The sequence below is a fragment of the Rhincodon typus genome, chromosome 34, assembly GCF_021869965.1.
Source record: "Rhincodon typus isolate 14 chromosome 34, sRhiTyp1.1, whole genome shotgun sequence".
Taxonomy (NCBI): Eukaryota; Metazoa; Chordata; class Chondrichthyes; order Orectolobiformes; family Rhincodontidae; genus Rhincodon; species Rhincodon typus.
Genome location: NC_063365.1, coordinates 353,168 through 371,572, shown reverse-complemented (window position 1 = coordinate 371,572; position 18,405 = coordinate 353,168). Strand labels below are relative to the sequence as shown.

Genomic DNA, 18,405 nt, shown 5'->3' with positions numbered 1-18,405 from the left:
TAGGAAGTTGTTCATTTTGGAAGGTAGGACCAAAGAACAGAATATTATTTAAATGGACTAAAACTGCAGAAAGCTGCAACACAAAGGGACTCTGAAGTACTTGTGCATAAAACACATAAAGTTAGCATATGGGTGCAGCGGGTAATCAGCAAAGCTAAAGGAATACTGGCTCTTATTTCAAGTGTTTGATTTATAAGAATACTGTACAAGGTGCTGATGACACCACATCTGAAGTACTGTGAGCAGCTTTGGTCCCTTTATTTAAGGAAAGATATCATTTCATTGGTGGTATTTCAGAGAAGGTTCACTGAGATGATTCCTGGTATGGAGGGATAGTCTTATAAGCAAAGGCTAAACAGGTCAGTACTCTACTCATTGGAGTTTAGAAGAATGAAAGGTGAGTTCACTGAAACAAATAGGATTCTTAAGGGGCTTGATGGGAAACTGCTGAGAGATGTTTCTCCTCATGGGAGGGTCTAGAACCAGTGGGCATAGTCTCAGAATAAAGAGACACCAATTTAAGACTGAGATGAGAAGGAATTTCTTCTCTCAGTGGGTTGTCAGTCTTTGGAACTCGTCCTACAGAGAGCTGTGGGGCAGAGTCCTGTATAGTTAAGGCTGATAACGATAGATTCTTGATCAGGAGGGGAATCAAGGGTTTTGGGGAAAGGGCAGAAAAGTGAGAATGTCAGAGCAGGCTCAAGGGGCAAAACAGCCTATTCCTGTTCCTGAGATAGCAAGAACTGCAGATGCTGGAGTCAGATAATTCAGAGATAAAAAGAAATTTCTGAAGAAGGGTCCCGACCCAAAACATCAGCTTTCCTGTTCCTCCGATGCTGCCTGGCTGCTGTGTTCCTCCATTATGTGGTCATAATGTTCCTCAGATTTTTTAATTAACCCTCTTCCATTGCAAAATACCAGGCCCCACATAGTCTTTTCTCTGGTTGGTGCTAGAGAATGCTGCTCTTAGAAACTCTCTTCAAAACGTTCTATGAACTCCTCAGCTATGCTACCTTTAACTCGTCTTAGTTTTCAGTCTACACGCTGATTATTTCCCTCATGATTAACACTATACTTTTCTGAGCAACTCCTATTATTTCTTTATTTATATTTTGACCTACCATGCGGTTACACTTAAGGTGTCTGTACACTTCCCTTTCGCGAAGAAACTTGTACAGATTTTTTTTGGGTTGAATGACCTACTTGAACATATGACCAATGATTGGGAAACGGATGGAAGAATTCAGAACGCTCCGCTTGGATCAGCACAGTATCTCCGCTAGGAAGGCAATACTGCGCAGATGCGGATCAGTTCGTTTCCCAAAGGCAGCCGGTCTGAGCGGAGCAGGCGTGGTGTTGCTCCAGGAAGCTAAGCGCACCATCAATGACGCTGACTGTTAGCGGTTCCGAGAGGTCCAGGTATCGGAGGACCACCGTCCAGAGCCTAGGGGGTTAGGGGCGGCACAATTGAAGCCGATGGTAATTGCAGACTAAAGGTCAGTGAGCCGAAGCGCTGAGTTGAACAGTTTGTAACTGTAGTCCTGTGCTGCAGTTTGTCTCCTTTTCCTCTCAGCAGCATCTACTTTAGGCATAGGCTTTTTTTTGTTCTTGCCCCCATCTCCTTTCCGCTTGGCTCTGGATGGCTAACTTTTCTGTCACTCAATCTTCCCTTTCTTCCATCCTACAATAGACCTTTTATGTCCCACCGAACCTTTACTCAAATCCTATTAATATAATAACATTTCCCAGTTCTGATGAAAGCTCACTAAGCTGAAATGCTTTCTCAGTCATGTCGTACAGCATAGAAACAGGCCCTTTGGCCCATTATGTCAATACTGATCAACAAACACTAAACTACATTAAAAACCAAAAGAACTGTGGATGCTGTAAATCAGGAACAAAAGCAAAAACAAAGTTGCTGAAAAAGCTCAGCAGGTCTGGCAGCATCTGCGAAGGAGAAAACAGAGTTAATGTTTCGGGTCTGGTGACCCTTCCTCAGAAGTTCTGAGGAAGGGTCACCAGACACTAAACTACATTAATTCTATTTACTTGCACATGGTCTGTAGCCTACTATGCCCTGGCATTTTAAGTGCTGCAAGAGTATCTGCCTCCACTACGCTCTCAGGAAGTACGTTACATATTTCTACCACTCTCTGAGTGAAGACATTTTTTTTCCTCAGATTCTCCTCTAAACCACTAATTCCTCACCTTAAACTTATGCCCTTTTGTCTTAGATATGTCTTCAATGGGAAAAAAATTTTCACAACCTACCATGTCTATGTCTGTCATAATTTTGTATATTTTTATCAGATCCCTCCTCTGCTTCAAGGAAACAAAACAGGCCTTCTAGTCTCAGCTCATAACTGGGATTTTCCTTCCTAGGCAACATCTTGGTGAAAATCCTGTGCACCCTCTCCAGTGCAATCACATGCTTCTGATATTGTGATAATGATAACTGTACACAGTATTCCATCTGTGGCCTAACCAATGTTTTATGAAGGTGTAACTAAACTCCCTTGCTCCTAAGTTCTATGCCCTGGCTTATGTAGGCATTCCATATGCTGCCTTCATTACTGTGTCTGCCTGTGTTTCGCTCTCCATGCAAATGCTGCCAGGACTTATAGAATCATATAGCATGGAACAGACCCTTTGGTCCAACCAGTCCATGCTGACCATTATCCCAAACTACACTAGTTCCACCTGCCTGCATTTGGCCCATATCGCTCCAATCCTTTCCTATCTAAATGTCTTTTAAATGTTATAACTATAACTGCATCCATCACCTCCTCTGGAATTTCATTCCACACACAATCTACACCGTGTTAAAATAAAATTGCTTGCCTCTCATGTCTTTTTTAAAATCTTTCTCCTCTCACCTTAAAAATATATCCTCCAGTCTTGAAATCCCTCACCTGAAGGAAAAGACACCTGTCATTCACCTTATCCACACCCTTCATTATTTTATAGTCTTCTACAAGGCCACCCCTCAACATCCTATGCTCCAGTGAAAGAAGTCCCAGCCTATCCAGCCTCTCCTTATAACTCAAACCCTTCATTCCCAGCAACATCCTGGTAAATCTGTTCTGAACCTTCTCTAGCTTAATGATATCCTTCTTGTAAATGTTTACCAAAACTGGACACAGTACTCCAGAAGAGTACTCACTAATGTCCTGTACAACTTCAACATAACATCCCAACTCCTATATTCAACCTTCTCATCAGACAGATCAAATTTATGCATTGTTCTGTGAATAGATCCTTTGCCAGAGATATTACACACCAGCAAAGCACAGCTATGCTAGCAACGCTATTGAGACATTTAACAGCATGACACAGAATTGCTGAGAGTTTTTTTTTAAAAAAACATTATATTCTGAGGTTGTAGACTTGCTCACCGAGCTGGTGTGTTTGATTACAGACGTTTCTTCTTATTAAGGATACACGAATGCCAACTAATCACCAAAAGACACAACCAATTCTCACTGGTTTCAATACACACGGACAAAGAAGGACACAAATTTGACTGGGACAACACATCCATAATAGCACAAGCCAAACAGAGGCATGCCAGGGACTTCCTGGAGGCCTGGCATTCTAACCAGAACTCCATCAACAAACACATTGAACTGGAGCCAATATACAAACCACTGAAAAACAGAACTGGAAGTGATGCCAACTACCCCAGCAAACTGAGGCATATAAATAACAAGTGGGACAGAACACCAACCCTTCACTGATGATGTTACCTAGCACGGTGACGAAATGTCTGCAATCAAACACACTGCTCGCTGAGCAAGTCTACAACCTCATCCACAACGCGGGCTACAAATCTTCTCAAAAACTTTAAACATTATATTCTGTTTTGTTTCTGATCTCCAGCATTCATAACATTCTGCTTCTTACTGCGTGCAGAAATTAACCTAACCAAAACCAGTTCCTTCAGAAAAGAGGGAGAGAGAGAGACAGCAGCATCTTCAGGACACAGACAGAGGAAATGGCGAGTGCAGAACTGAACACAACTTGACTCAGCACATTCAGGAGATAGAAAGAGAAACCAGCCAGAGTCTAGCTGAAAAGTTGACCAAAATGAAAATAGTTGAAGATGATGCAATGGATTTGAGTTTCTGGACAGGGAGGTGGGAAAGAGTGTAGGACATCAATTTACAGATTTTGGGGAGCAAGAGAGGAAAGAATTTTGCATCAAAATTAAAATTGTCTTCTGACTTTCTGTTCTATCCTGAGTGATGATTTGTAAACTCCTTTTAAAGGGTTTTCAAAGGGGAGAATTTGCAGAGAGAAAACTCCAATCAAACGACATGTCAAGAGCTGACAGTCATTTCATTCTTGACAATCCGAATATCATGACATTTGAATGTGGAATCAGAAATATTTGTCTGTTCAGTGAGAAATGATGTTGCACATCAGTCTAACTGGAAAAAACAGAGACATACATACTCCAGAGTGAGTGTTTCAGTGTGCTGTGAAAGAAGCTTTGCCCAGTTACACAGCCTTAACAAACACTGCACCATTCACATTGGAAGAAACTATACCTGTGTGGACAAGGCTTCAACTGATCATCCAACCTGGAGAGACACCAGGATGTCCATGCCATGGAGAAACCATGGAAATGTGGGGACTGCGGGAAGGGATTTGATTACCGGTCTCGGCTAGAAATTCATCAACGCAATCACACTGGGGAGAAACCATGGAAATGTGGGGACTGTGGGAAGGGATTCAATTTTCAGTCCTTGCTAGAAATTCATCGACGCAGTCACACTGGGGAGAAACCATGGAAATGTGGGGACTGTGGGAAGGGATTCAATTACCAATCCCTATTGGAAACCCATCATGACAGTCACACTGGGGAGAGGCCCTTAACCTGCTCTGAGTGTGGGAAAGGATTCACTGATTCATCTCAGCTGCTGATTCACCAGCGAGTTCATACGGAGGAGAGGCCCTTCAGCTGCACTGACTGTGGAAAGAGGTTTAGGCATTTGGGCACCCGCACAGTACATCAGCGAGTACACACAGGGGAGAGGCCATTCAGCTGCATTTACTGTGGAAAGGGCTTTAGACAGTCAAGCTCCCTCACTGTCCATCAACGAGTTCATCAACTGGGAAGAAGCCATTCACCTGCTCCAAATGTGAGAAAGAATTCACTCAGTTATCACACCTACTGACACACCAGCGAGTTCACACTGAGGAGAAACTGTTCCACTGTACTTACTGTGGGAAGGGGTTTAAGCATTCAGGCACCCTCACTGGACACCAGAGGGTTCACACTGGAGAGAGGCCATTTATCTGCTGTGTGTGTGGGAAGGGATTCACTCATGCTTCTGATCTGCGGAGACACCAGCATGTTCACACTGGGGAGAGACCCTTCACCTGTTATGTGTGTAGGAAAAGATTCACTGACTCATCTGCCTTAATGAAACACCCGCGTGTTCATACTGGGGAGAGGCCATTCACTTGCTCAGAATGTGGTAAGGGATTCACGGATTCTTCATCCCTATTGACACACCACCGAATTCACACTGAGGAAAAACCATTCCGCTGCACTTACTGTGGAAAGGGGTTCAGGCATTCATGCACCCTCATTGTACACCAGCGAATTCACACTGGGAGAGTCCATTCACCGGCTCAGAGTGTGGAAATGGATTCACTGATTCATTCCAACAACTGAGTTTGGATTTTGAAATAGTGGCATCTGGGTCTATAATGGGGTTTAATAATTAATTTGTCAATCTTTCTGGAGACATGATTCTTAAATCATTATGTGAGACTGTCCTGTTCTTCGAGTTATAATAGGAATTTGTATTGTGAGAGTTTTACGATAGGACAGAGCAAATATTGAAAAGTATTAGCTTGCTTTTGGTTTAGAAAATTCAAAATTGATTTTTTTTTGCTTAGGTGAAGATCCCATAAATTGGGAAATGTTTGGTTTCAGTTTGTAGAAGACCTGTCTGACTTTAGATGGAGAAACAGTTTCTCTTGGAGAAAGTGCAAATTCAGAACAATTGGGAAATAGATTACCTCAGAATAAGTTTGAACATTCCAGATCAGAATAATTTGGTTTGAACCCTGAAGAGCATTTGAAGCTAAGAAGGTCTAAGCTCCGTAAGTTAATTAAAGAAAAGTTTATCAAACTCTCAAGACCAGAAACTGAAAAAACCAGTTAAGTCAAATCTATAGATATGTTGGAGAAGAGAACTCATGTCTGGTATTTGAGTATTATAAAGCAGTGATGTTGACTTAGATGCAATTTTATTGTACTGCGTTTTGAAATTTTTCAAATTGTATTTAAATATCTTTTTATCTTCATTTTTTTGCATAATAGACTACTTTATTGTTAAAACCAAATCTGCAGCATTCTGTGTTAGTGTTTCAGTATTAGACCACCTTGTTAAATAAAAACAAAATATGATTCATCAAGCCAGATTTCAGCGTGGGACTGCATCTGTATTAACATCATTTGAGATCATTGTATGTGGAGAAGTTCCTAAGTGAAGTTAGGAGTATAAATTTGCATGGACATAGTACAGGAAACAACTGATAGTCAGACAGAGAAAATAGCTGCACTGGGAATGAAACATCATCTGGAGTTCATAGAAGACTGAGACCAGGATTATGAGTGTATCTTTAGTAGGCAGTTGGAGAGATTCAGGAAAGCAAAGTTTAGCTGAACTAGGTGCAGAATCAGCTAGGAAACATTCCCAAGATGGATGCAAGGGAACAGAGAGCTGGAGACTCTTGAAAGTCCATGTGTGAACTTCTGTTTTAACCATCTATATTTACAACAGGTCAATAGTTTATAATTCTGTGAGTGATCTGCAACTAGAAGGATGTATCTGTCAATAGTTATCATATTTTACCAGAAAGATTTTGAGATGTAGTCTTAGAGGTTTGTTTTATTGATTCTGTTTGATCTATTGTTTTAGTATGTTATCCACAGTGTGTAATCAAGACATTAAGAAAAACTCCTGGCTTAGAAATAGATAGGTGAGTCAGAAATCAGGTTTGAGAAGTGTGACATAGGTGTGTAATTTATTTACATTAATATAACTCAGAATATGAATTTCAAAATTGTAATATATCCATGTTGGTTGCATTAGAGGAAGAAAGGAGATTTTCAGAGCAGTTATCTGATGAGTTCTCTCAATAGAAGTTTTTAGTTTGTGCAATTTCTAGACCAGGAGAGTTTGATTAGATATCTGCAAGTTGTTAGAAGCTGAGAAAGTCTAACGTCCGAGTGAGAGTATTTAGATATGAAGATTCCACTGTTTGCAGAAGAGAGACTGGAGAGAATCAGTTCAATTGAACTTTGAAGATTTGATATAGAGTGTCATTTGAAATGCTGTAAAGTGATGCTGTGGAAGAACATGTTGAAACTTTGTTTTCCTGGGTGTTCTAAGATTTTTAAAAGTGTTTTTTCATAGAATCCCTAGTGAGAAAACAGGCCATTCGGCCCAACAGGTCCACATTGCCTCTCCGAAGAGCATCCCACCCTGACTCATTCCCCTACCCCTGTATTTCCCCATGTCTAACCCAAACATCTCTGGACGCTACAGGCAATCTAGCATGGCCAATCCACCTAGCCCGCACATCTTTGGACTGTGGGAGGAAACTGGAGCACCCGGAGGAAACCCACGCAGACACGGGGAGAATGTGCAAACTCCACACAGACGGTTGCCCGAGGCTGGAATTGAACCCGGGTCCCTGGTGCTGTGAGGCAGCAGTGCTAACCACTGAGCCACCATGCCGGTGATTTTGAATCTCTAGATATCTTGGTTTGTGACTTTTTTTGTTTTTGCTTTTCTGTAATAAACTTTTCTTCTATTGATAAATTCTATAGCCTTGTCAATGAATTACACTAGGTTAACTAAACAAAATAAATATCCATCAAATCTGGTTTCATTCTGGGATCTGACTTGCCCAGTAGAATCATCAGCTGGTATCATAAAATAAGTCAATAAGGACATTCCTTTCTCAAGGTTGGGAGATCTGTAAGAAATTAGCAATTGATGTTAAAAACTTTGAAGAGCTGTATTGAATAATACAGGAATAGCTCCCTTCTCTCACTCATGAAGAAAGTTTCTTGTGTTGACAAATACAGGACAGCGTAGGCCTGTTATTGATTCTAAGGACACGCTTCTTTCACAAACTCTGAAACTTAAGGTGGGGAAATCTCATGAACTAAAAGTAAATCTAAGTACAAGTTCAACAGAATCGCTTAGCAAGCGATGAGCCAGAAAATGACTTTATGGAATTCTGATGAAAATTGGTGGGATAGATTTGAGTAACTGATTTTAATGTATGTGTTTGAAATCAGCTCCACTCCTCTCCCTACAATATGTGTAGAGAGGGGGATGGACTGTTCACATGTGTGTGTTTAGTGGGTGAGAGGTACTGATTACAACATGTGTTTCTCTTTAAGTGGAGGAGCCAATGACAATGAGTGTATGTAGTGAGGGTAAGAGGCTGATTATAAAGCCTGCAAGTGCAGTGGGGGAGCAGGCTGTTACAATACGTGTTTGTGTATAGATGGCGGAGAGGGGGCTGATGTGTATGTGGAGGCGGGGGAGGGGTGGTGTGGTGGGGTGGTGGGGGGCGGTAGTGGCAAAAGAGGGACCGACTACATTGTGAGAGCAATGGGAGTGAATGGTTGATTACAATGTATATTCTTGTCAAGAACAAGCTTCTCAGTTGTGTGGACATCATCTATAGGAGAGATGGAAAACTTTTCAACCTCAACCAGTTGAAATCCAAGAAGGAAACGACGTCAACCTCAATCATGGAACTTCAGTGTTTGGAAGACTATTTCATCTCTGCTGTCTCGGAAGAGAATCTTCAAGCCTCATTTAATGCCTTTATGGAAGTACACCAAAGAAATTGTCTTAGTCTCAACCTCAAGAAAATTCAAGTGCTTTGCCAACCCAAACCAGGGCAAGTTCCAATGCATTCAGCCATTAAGATCAATGGAAAAATCCTCACAAATGTGGAAATTTCCACTACATGAGGATTCACCTTCCATCTAAGGCTGACATCGATAGGGAGATCCAACATCGCATCCAATCTGTGAGCACCACCATTGGATGCCTAAGGATAAGAATCTTCGACACCATGACATTTGTTCTGATACCACAATCCTTGTGTATAAAGCGGTCATGCTTATGTACAGAACTTTACTATTCACATCCCAGAGATCAGATTATGTTCCCTTTATCCTGACTCTCCATTTCACAGAGTCACTGAATTGTTAGTGCAAAAGGAAACCATTAAGCCTATTTTGTCTACACTGGCTCTTCAAACAAGCATCATTACTTAGTGCCAATCTCCTGCTTTATCCCCATATCCTTACACAATATTTCTGTCCTTCCTCTAAACTTCTGAGACCATTGGGTTTGCTCCACCATTTAACAAGATTGTGGTTGATGTGATTATCCTTAACTGCACTTTCCTGCCTTTTTCCCAATATCCCTTGATTCCCTTACTGATAAAAACTACCTACCTCAGTCTTGAATATACTTAACACCCAGCCTATACACTTGCTACAGGAAATGGTGGAGCCAGGTACAATTACAACATTTAAAAGGCATCTGGATGGATATAGGAATAGGAAGGGTTCAGAGGGGTACGAGCCAAACGCTAGCAAATGGGACTAGGCCAGACTGGGATGTCTGGTTGGCGCAGACCAGTTGGATTGAAGGGTCTGTTTCCATGCTGTATGACTCTATGACTGATCCTTCTGACTATTCTACATGACTCCGAAACTTGGACTACATGTAGATGCCACCTTAAGGCCCTTGAGAAGTATCATCAGTGCAGTTCGAGATTGATTGTCCGCATCAGCTGGGAGGACAGGCATATTAATATCAATGTCCTTAAAGGAGCCAATAGCACTAACATCAAGGTCACAATCACCTGAAACCAATTGCGCTGGGTTGAACATTGTGCTTAGGATGCCCGAGTTCTGATTACCAAAGCAAATCATCTTTGCCCAGCTCAAGGAAGGCACTCGAATGGGAGGAGGACAAAAGTGCTTCAAACACTCCCTGAAGGTTTCTCTCAAGAAATGCAACATGGATGCCAACTCATGTTCACACAGAAGAGACTGACTTGAAAGAATGTCCTGTGTCAAAGGTCACAATTATTTGAGAACACATTGGCAAGAAGTATTATGGAAAAGGAACAGGAGAAAGGAATTCTGAAGAAGGATCCCAACCCGGAATGTCAACTTTCCTGCTCCTCTGACGCTGCCTGTCCTGCTGTATTCCTCCAGCTCCATACTGTGTTGTCTCTGACTTCAGCATCTGCAGTTCTTGCTATCTCTGGAGAAAGGAATGCGAGTTATCTCAAAGCTAAGGACCAGTTCCAACTCACTGAAAACTCTATCAAACGTGTGCTAGGAGATGTGGCCCTATGATTGGGGTCATCACCCACATTGAGTGACAACAGAACCGATGACCAGTAACATGGAATTTCCTAGATGGACAATCATACTTGTTAGGAATTGATTGCCGACGGCAATGTGTGTAGTAGGGTGAGGGGGCTGATTACAATGTGTGCACTGGGGAGAGGAGCTGATTACAATGTATGTACTATTAAGATTCCAGCTGAATTTATCAATGAACGCATCAGATCCCAGATTAAAATCTGACATGATAGATCATGTTTTCTTATACACATCCAGGTTCAGCCAAGACTTCTAAAAACTACCAAACTAGAAACCAAAAGCTTTTTTCTAAGTTATGGGAGTTTCCTCTAATAAAAAAAAATTAAAAATCAATTTGTGACCTTCTAACTGAATGCCTAAACAACTATTTACATTGATCTCTCGAGCATAAGAAACAGAAGCACGAGCAGGCAATTCGGCCCTTCGAGTCCGCCCTGCCATTCAACAAGATTATGGCTGATCTGTCCTAGGCCTTAACCTCTTGAGTGTCAGCTCAGCATAGTTGTCAAATCCCTGACATTTCAAAGATCCGTCTACTTTCCTTTTAAATACTTCTGGTGGTCTAGAGGATTCTAGATATTCACTAGCCTCTGGGAGAAGTTCCCAACAATGTGGTTCACTCTTAACTATCAGTGACAGGCAATTATTGCTGGTCTAGCCAGCAAAGCCTACGTCCTGTTAATGAATAAGATCTCAGCTTTAAATGAGTGTTCCGTTATTTTGTAACTATGTCATCTAATTCAAGAACCCCCCCCCCCCCCCCACAACCCCCACATTATTGGAAACATCTTTGCAACATCAATCCCATCCAGCATCCTCAATTGTGTATGTTTCAATAAGATCGCTTCTCATTCTTCTAAACTCTAAAGAATAAAGACCTAACCTGTTAACTGTTCTTTGTAAGCTGACCCCTTCATTCCAGGACTCAGGCAAGTGAACTCTTTTGAACAGCTTCCAATGCCAGTGTATCCTTTATTTAAAGTACAGGGAACAAAACTGTGCACAGTACTCCATGTGCAGCCCCACTAACACCGTTACAGTCGTAACAAGACTTCCGTGTTTTTAAACTTCAACCCCCTAGAAAAAGAGGGCAAAATTCCATTTGTCTAATTAATTACTTATGCATATGCATGTTAACTTTTTGTGCTTCATGCTCAAGAGCACCCAGGTTGCTCTGTGCTGCACTTTTTTGGAATATCTCCCCACTTAAATAATAGTGCCTTTTGATTCTTCCTACCAAAGCAAACTTTCCTAAAACTCCATCTGCCAAGTTTTGCTCACTCAATCATCTGATCAATATCGAAAATTCCTTATGTTCTCATACAACATGCTCTTCCACTCCCTCAGCACATCTGGATAGATTACACTCTACCCCCTCCTCTAAGTCATTTATTGAGGCCCTAGGTTTGGCACTCCACTACTTATGTCTTTGCAACCTAAAAATGACACAATAATTCCAACTCTCTGTCCTCCCTGGAAAAAAATCTAGGGTTCACTAAATACTTCAAAATGACACTGGCACTAGCATAGACAATAGCAAGTTAGAGGGTGAAGTCAGAATAAGGAAGACAACATTGAAGTCTAAGTCAGGACTACTTTGCAAGTATGTGATGCATATGAGAACACCACCACCTCCCAAGTTCCCCAGGAAGCCACTCACCATATTGACTTGGAAATATATCGCCCATCCTTCACTGTTGCTGGGTCAAAATCCTGGAATTCCCTCCCTAATGGCATTGCGAGTCAACCTACAGCTGGTGGAGTGCAGCGGTTCAAGAAGGCAGCCCACCAAAACCTTCTCAAAGGCAACTAGGGATGGGCAAGAAATGATGGCCAGCTAGCAACACCTACATCCCACAAATGAATAGAAAAAAAAATTTAGAAGCAAATGGACTATTAGCAATAAACAGCATGTTTTTGTGTGGGGGCGGTCATGCCTCACTAACTTGATCAAATTTTTTGAGGAGGTTATGAAAATGATTGATGAGGGAAAAGCGGTTGATGTTGTCTATATGGACTTCAGTAAAGCCTTTGACAAGGTCCCTCATGGCAGACTGGTACAAAAGGTGAAGTCACATGGCACTGGGTGAGCTGGCAAGATGGATACAGAACTGGCTAAATCACAGGAGACAGAGGGTTGGCAGAGGAAGACTGCTTTGCATAATGGAAGGTTGTGACTAGTGGTGTTCCACAGGGATCAGAACTAGGATCTCTGCTGTTCGTAATCTACATATATGATTTGGAGGAAAATGTTGCTGGTCTGATTAGTAAGTTTGTGGACAATACAAAGATTGGACAAGTTGCAAATAGAGAGGAGGATTGTCAGAGGATACAGCAGGATGTAGATCAATTGGAGGCATGGACAGAAAAATGGCATATGGGGTTTAATCCGGACAAATGTGAGGTGATACATTTTGGAAGGTCAAGTACATTTGGAATTTATACAGTGAATGGCAGAACCCTTAGCAGTATTGATAATGCAGAGAGATCTGGGTATGCAGGTCCACAGATCACTGAAAGTGGCAGCGCAAGTAGATAAGGAGTAAAAAAGGCCTATGGCATGCTTGCCTTCATTAGAAGAGGCATTGAGTATAACAATAGACAAGTTATGCTGTAGCTTAGAAGAACTTTAGTTAGGCCACACGTGGAATATTGCATACAGTTCTGGTCACCACATTACCACAACCTACATATCCCTAGACACCATGGGCAATTTAGCACGGGCAATCCACCTAATGCGCACATCTTTGGACTGTGATAGGAAACCAGAGCACCCAGAGGGAAGCCAGGCTGAACTGGGAGAATGTGCAAACTCCACACAGACAGTTGCCCGAGGCTGGAACTGAACCCAAGTCCCTGGTGCTGCGAGGCAGCAGTACTAACCATTAAGACACTGTGCCAGCCAGTATGTGGGTCTAGCTGATTGCAGTGTGTGTATATTTAGTGGGCAAGAGGGGAAAATTAAAACCCATGTGTCATGAGGGATGTGCTGATTTTAATGTATGAGAGGCTAATTACAATCTGTGTGCATTCATTAGGGAAGAGGGGCTGATTACAATGTAGATGTGTGATGGGAGTGATTGATTACAATGTGCGCCTGTATGGTGCAGCAGACGGACTGATTACAATGTCTCATGAGTATTTTGGGTGAAGGGCTGATTACAATGTAAGTATAGTAAAGGAGAGGGGCTGATCACAATGTTTATGTAGTAGGGGAAGAGGGGTTGATTACAATGCATATATGTAGTAGGGAAAATAGTTGATTATAATGTGTGTAGCAGGTGGAGGTGAGGTGCTGCACTGAGGTGGCTTCACCTAAAGTTAAATGAAATTTCAGCACTTTTACAAAGCACTGCAACAGCATATTGATATCGAGTTGTGTTCTCATATATTGATGTGGACATTGTTGACAAAGCCAGCATGTGTTGTCCATTCCTAGTTCCTCTCAAAGTTTGTGGTTTGTTAAAGTGGGGTCACATTGGAGAGCAGTTTCTGAAACAATGAGCAAATCCTTTGCTTCATGTATACATGATCCATTCAGGCCTGCTTTCATGTTCGTACAGACCTCATCCTGTATTACTACTATGAACTAACGACACTGAATGCTAATACAAATGCACTGGTCCAGAGACTGCACTAAAATAGAAAATAAAGAGGAAAACTAGTATGGAATAATTCGACTCATTTGAAGTGGCTGTGAAACATCTGCATTCAGTACAGAGCATAAAAAAAGCAATGAATCCTCATCACAAATAAATATCGGATCTTTTTGTCTTTGATCAATTCCTTCCCTGGTGGTTACAGTGATTTAGCAAAAGGCACCAACACCAAAAACAACAACCTGCACAGACAACGGAGAACCACTTCTGTGACACTCATTGCTGGACCTGCCTTTCACGGATTGGTCTCTTCAGCAATCATTAAGGCATAAGAAGCTTTCTCCATTCCCAGTGGATTTCATTTGTTGCATGTCCATCATCTACATAAGAATAAGGAGGCTGCAGATGTTGACAAATTTCACTGGCATTCTAAGGAAGCACAGCACTGTCAGAAGTCCCATCTTTTAAATGAAAACTTCATTAAAATTCATTCAATTTTGTTTTGAAGAGAGGGGAACTCTGACCAGAGCCTTCACTAATATCGATCTCTCAGTCAACATCATTGGAACAGATTATCTGGGCCCAATCATTTTACTGGACCTGGGATCTTGCTATTTCCTACATCACAACAATTATTCCACTTTGAGAACAAAAATATTAGCCCCAACATGCTTTGGGACAACCTGATGTCATGAAAAGTGTAACAGAGATGTAAATCTTTTGTGAGCAGAAAAGAAATGGAACAAGTCATTAATAGAATTTAAATTAGTGTCCTCTTTCCTGCGAGAACAGAAACACTTCACACATTGAGGTTGTAGACTTGCTCATCAGCTGGTGTGCTTGGTTGCAAACGTTTCGTCACCCTGCTAGGTAACATCGTCAGTGCACCTCCGGTGAACCATTGCTGTTCTGTTCCACTTGTTATGTATATGCCTCGGTTTGCTGGGGTGGTTGGCATTACTTCTGGTTTTGTTTTTCAGTGGTTCATATATTAGCTCCAGTTCAACGTGTTTGTTAATGGAGTTCCGGTTGGAATGCAGGCCTCCAGGAATTCCCTGGCATGTTTCTGCTTGACTCATACTATGATGGATGCGTTGTTTCCAGTCAAATTCAGTCCTTTGTCTGTGTGTATTGAGACTGTGAGAATTGGTCGTGTCTCTTGGTGGCTAATTGGTGTTTGTGTATCCTTATTGTCAGTTTTCTTCCAGTTTGGCCTATGTGATGTTTGCATGGTATTTTGTATATTAGGTTAGTTTTATTGGTTGTGGGTCTGTCAAAGGGTGGTTGTTGGTTTGTAGGCTACTCTGATTCCTAGGGCCTAAACTCTCCCATGTCCCAGCCCCCCACCCCACACACCAGGTCTCGTTAGCACATAGCCTGCCATTACACACCCCCTGTTGTTAGTCACTAACAGTCCCCATTAACAACTACTCACCGTCCCAGCCTGATCATTAGCAACTCCTTTGTCTGTCCAACTGTCTTTCTCTCCCTTTGGGCTCTAAATTATCATTTATTCCCTACACCACCCACCTCCCTATTTTCTGCATATAAATTGTCGTTTTCCCAGCCACCATCAGTTCTGAGGAAGGGTCCCTGGACCCGAAACGTTAACTCTGTTTTCTCCTTCACAGATGCTGCCAGACCTGCTGAGCTTTTCCAGCAGCTTTGTTTTTGCTGTGATTCCTAGGGGTCTGAGTAGTCTTGTAGTCATCTCTGCTATGTCCCTGACGTATGGTAGGGTGACTCGTGTGTTTGGCCGTGTTGTGTCTTCTTGTTTTGGTCTGTTGCGAAGGTAATGGCAGATTGTGCTTTTTGGGTATCCATTCCTTTTAAAAACTCAGTAGAAGCGCTCCTGTTCTGTTTTGTGCAATTCCGGGTTGCTGCAGTGTGTTGTGGCCTGTTTGAATAATGTCCTGATGCAGCTCGGTTTATGAGTGTTAGGGTGATTGCTGGAGTAATTAAGTATCTGTTCTTTCTGTATAGGCTAGTCTGGAATTCCCCGTTGTTCTTACGTTCTACCTTATGTCTAGGGTAGTCTGTTATTGTTCTCTTCTTCTTTTGTGAATTTTATTCCCGTGAGGATTTTGGCTATATGTCGATGAGTTTCTTCCAGTCTTGTGCATTTGTTAATCATGAAGGTGTCATCTACGTTGTTTGAATATACAGTCATTGAAGGTAAAGTGGGTTGGGAGGCACAGATCCAACAGTTTCAGGGTGCTGTCCTTGTTGATGCTGTTTGTGTCATGGGATGCTTGCCTTCCTGATTTGTCCAGCAGTGTGGCAATTATCTCTTTGGATAGGTCGATGTTTATGGGCGTAAATAATCACAGAATCGCCACAGTGTGGACACAGGCCATTCACCCCAACAAGTCCACATCGCTCCTGCGAAGAGCATCCCACCCAGACCCATTCCCCTACCTCCACATTTCCCATGTCTAATCCACCTAACCTAAACATCCCTGGACATTATGGGCAATTTAGCATGGAAATCCACCTACCCTGCAGATCTTTGGACTGTGGGAAGAAACCGGAGCACCTGGAGGAAACCCACGCAGACACGGGGAGAATGTTCAAATTCCACACAGACATTCACCCAAGGGTGGAATTGAACCTGGGTCCCTGACGCTGTGAGTCAGCAGTGCTAACCACTGAGCCACCGTGCCGCCCTGTGACAGTGCTGTTACAGCGAAGGATATCATTATCTCGTCCTCTTCTATTCTGGTGTCCTTGACGATGTTGAGGAATTCTTGGGAGGAGTGGATGGAGTGAGCAGTGTTGGCAACCTGGAATTGCGCAAAGCAGAACAGGAGCACTAATATGGGGTTTTTAAAAGGAATGGATACCCAAAAAGCACAATCCGCTGTTACCTCAGCAACAGACCACAACAAGACGACACAACACGGCCAGACACAGTAGTCACCCTACTGTACATCACAGACATATCAGAGATGACCACATGACTACTCAGACCCCTAGGCATCAGGGTAGCCTACAAACCAACAACCATCCTGTGACGGCTACTGACGAATGTAAAGGATCCCATACCTACAACCAATAAAAGTAACATAATATGCAAAATACCATGCAAGTACTGTGAGAAACATTACATAGGCCAAACTGGAAGAAAACTGACAAGGATACACGAATACCAATTAGCCACCAAGAGACACGACCAATTCTCACTAGTTTCAATATACACGGACAAAGAAGGACACGAATTCGACTGGGACAATGCACCCATAATAGCATGAACTAAACAGAGACATACCAGGGAATTCCTGGAGGCCTGGCATTCCAACTGGAACTCCATCAACAAACACATTGAACTGGAGCCAATATACACACCACTGAAAAACAGAACTGGAAATAATGCCAACCACCCCAGCAAACTGAGGCATATAAATAACAAGTGGGACAGAACACCAATGCTTCACAGGAGGTGCACCGATGATGTTACCTAGCAGGGTGATGAAAAGTCTGCAATCAAACACACTGGCTCGGCAAGCAAGTCTATAACCTCATCCACAACCTGAGCTACAAATCTTCTCAAAAACTTTAAAATATCACACATTGCATGTTTGATACAAAGCTGAGTTGTTTAGTATTTATGCAGCCTATTAAACTCCAAACTAGTTACTGACATTTGCAGAATCAAACACCGACAAGCAATATTAACATTGTCTAGTTCTCAATGTGATTACCCTTAACAATCACGTGGAATATGGTCATTCCTGCAATCATTTGTGAATACCTTAGTGTCGAAGCAGATTGGATGATACACACATGGAGCAGGTGAGTGGCCTCTCCCCCATGTGAACCTGTTGAAAGATTAAATAGATATTTCAGTTGCTTCCCACATGCAGAGCAATTGAATGTCCTTTCTGTGTGCATGTTGGTGCTGCAGCAGGTAATTTCTGTTTTTACAGGTCGTCTCACAGTCAGGATATTTAAAATGTCGCTGATCATTGTTGACAAGTTGGTGTGTCAACAGGGCAGAGATAGTAGGAACTGCAGATGCTGGAGAATCCGAGATAACAAGGATTCCTGCAACTCATCCCTCACACCCCGTCCCCGCAATAAGAACCAAAAAAGAATCCCCCTCGTCCTCACGTACCACCCGACCAACCTCCGGATCCAACGCATTATCCTCCGACACTTCTGCCATCTGCAATCCGACTCCACCACCAAAGACATCTTTCCCTCCCCATCCTTATCTGCTTTCCGGAGGGACCACTCGCTCCGTGACTCCCTTGTCCGCTCCACACTCCCCTCCAGCCCCACCACACCTGGCACTTTTCCCTGCAACCGCAGGAAGTGCTACACCTGCCCCCATACCTCCTCCCTCACCCCCAT

At 42.5% G+C, this 18,405-nt stretch overlaps 2 protein-coding genes across 5 annotated transcripts in view; one reads left to right on the top strand and one right to left on the bottom strand.

The window, feature by feature from the left end:
- The window catches only part of LOC125486843 (immunoglobulin superfamily member 1-like), a 171,657-nt gene that overhangs the window by 152,269 nt on the left and 983 nt on the right, over nucleotides 1–18,405 (bottom strand). The window contains exon 2 of the mRNA XM_048616167.1: nucleotides 17,804–17,870. Within this exon, the coding sequence (XP_048472124.1) occupies nucleotides 17,804–17,870 (67 nt within the window). The remainder of the gene's footprint in view (nucleotides 1–17,803; nucleotides 17,871–18,405) is intronic.
- On the top strand, nucleotides 1,323–7,464 carry LOC125486883 (zinc finger protein 239-like). 4 transcript variants are annotated; one of them, XM_048616421.1, is made up of 2 exons: nucleotides 1,323–1,496; nucleotides 4,269–7,464. In XM_048616421.1, exon 2 carries the CDS (start codon nucleotides 4,611–4,613, stop codon nucleotides 5,178–5,180), a length of 570 nt encoding a protein of 189 aa, XP_048472378.1. In that variant the 5' UTR covers nucleotides 1,323–1,496; nucleotides 4,269–4,610; the 3' UTR covers nucleotides 5,181–7,464. The 4 variants fall into 4 exon arrangements, with proteins under 4 accessions (XP_048472378.1, XP_048472376.1, XP_048472377.1 ...); XM_048616419.1 differs by having other exon boundaries at nucleotides 3,913–7,464; XM_048616420.1 differs by having other exon boundaries at nucleotides 3,880–7,464.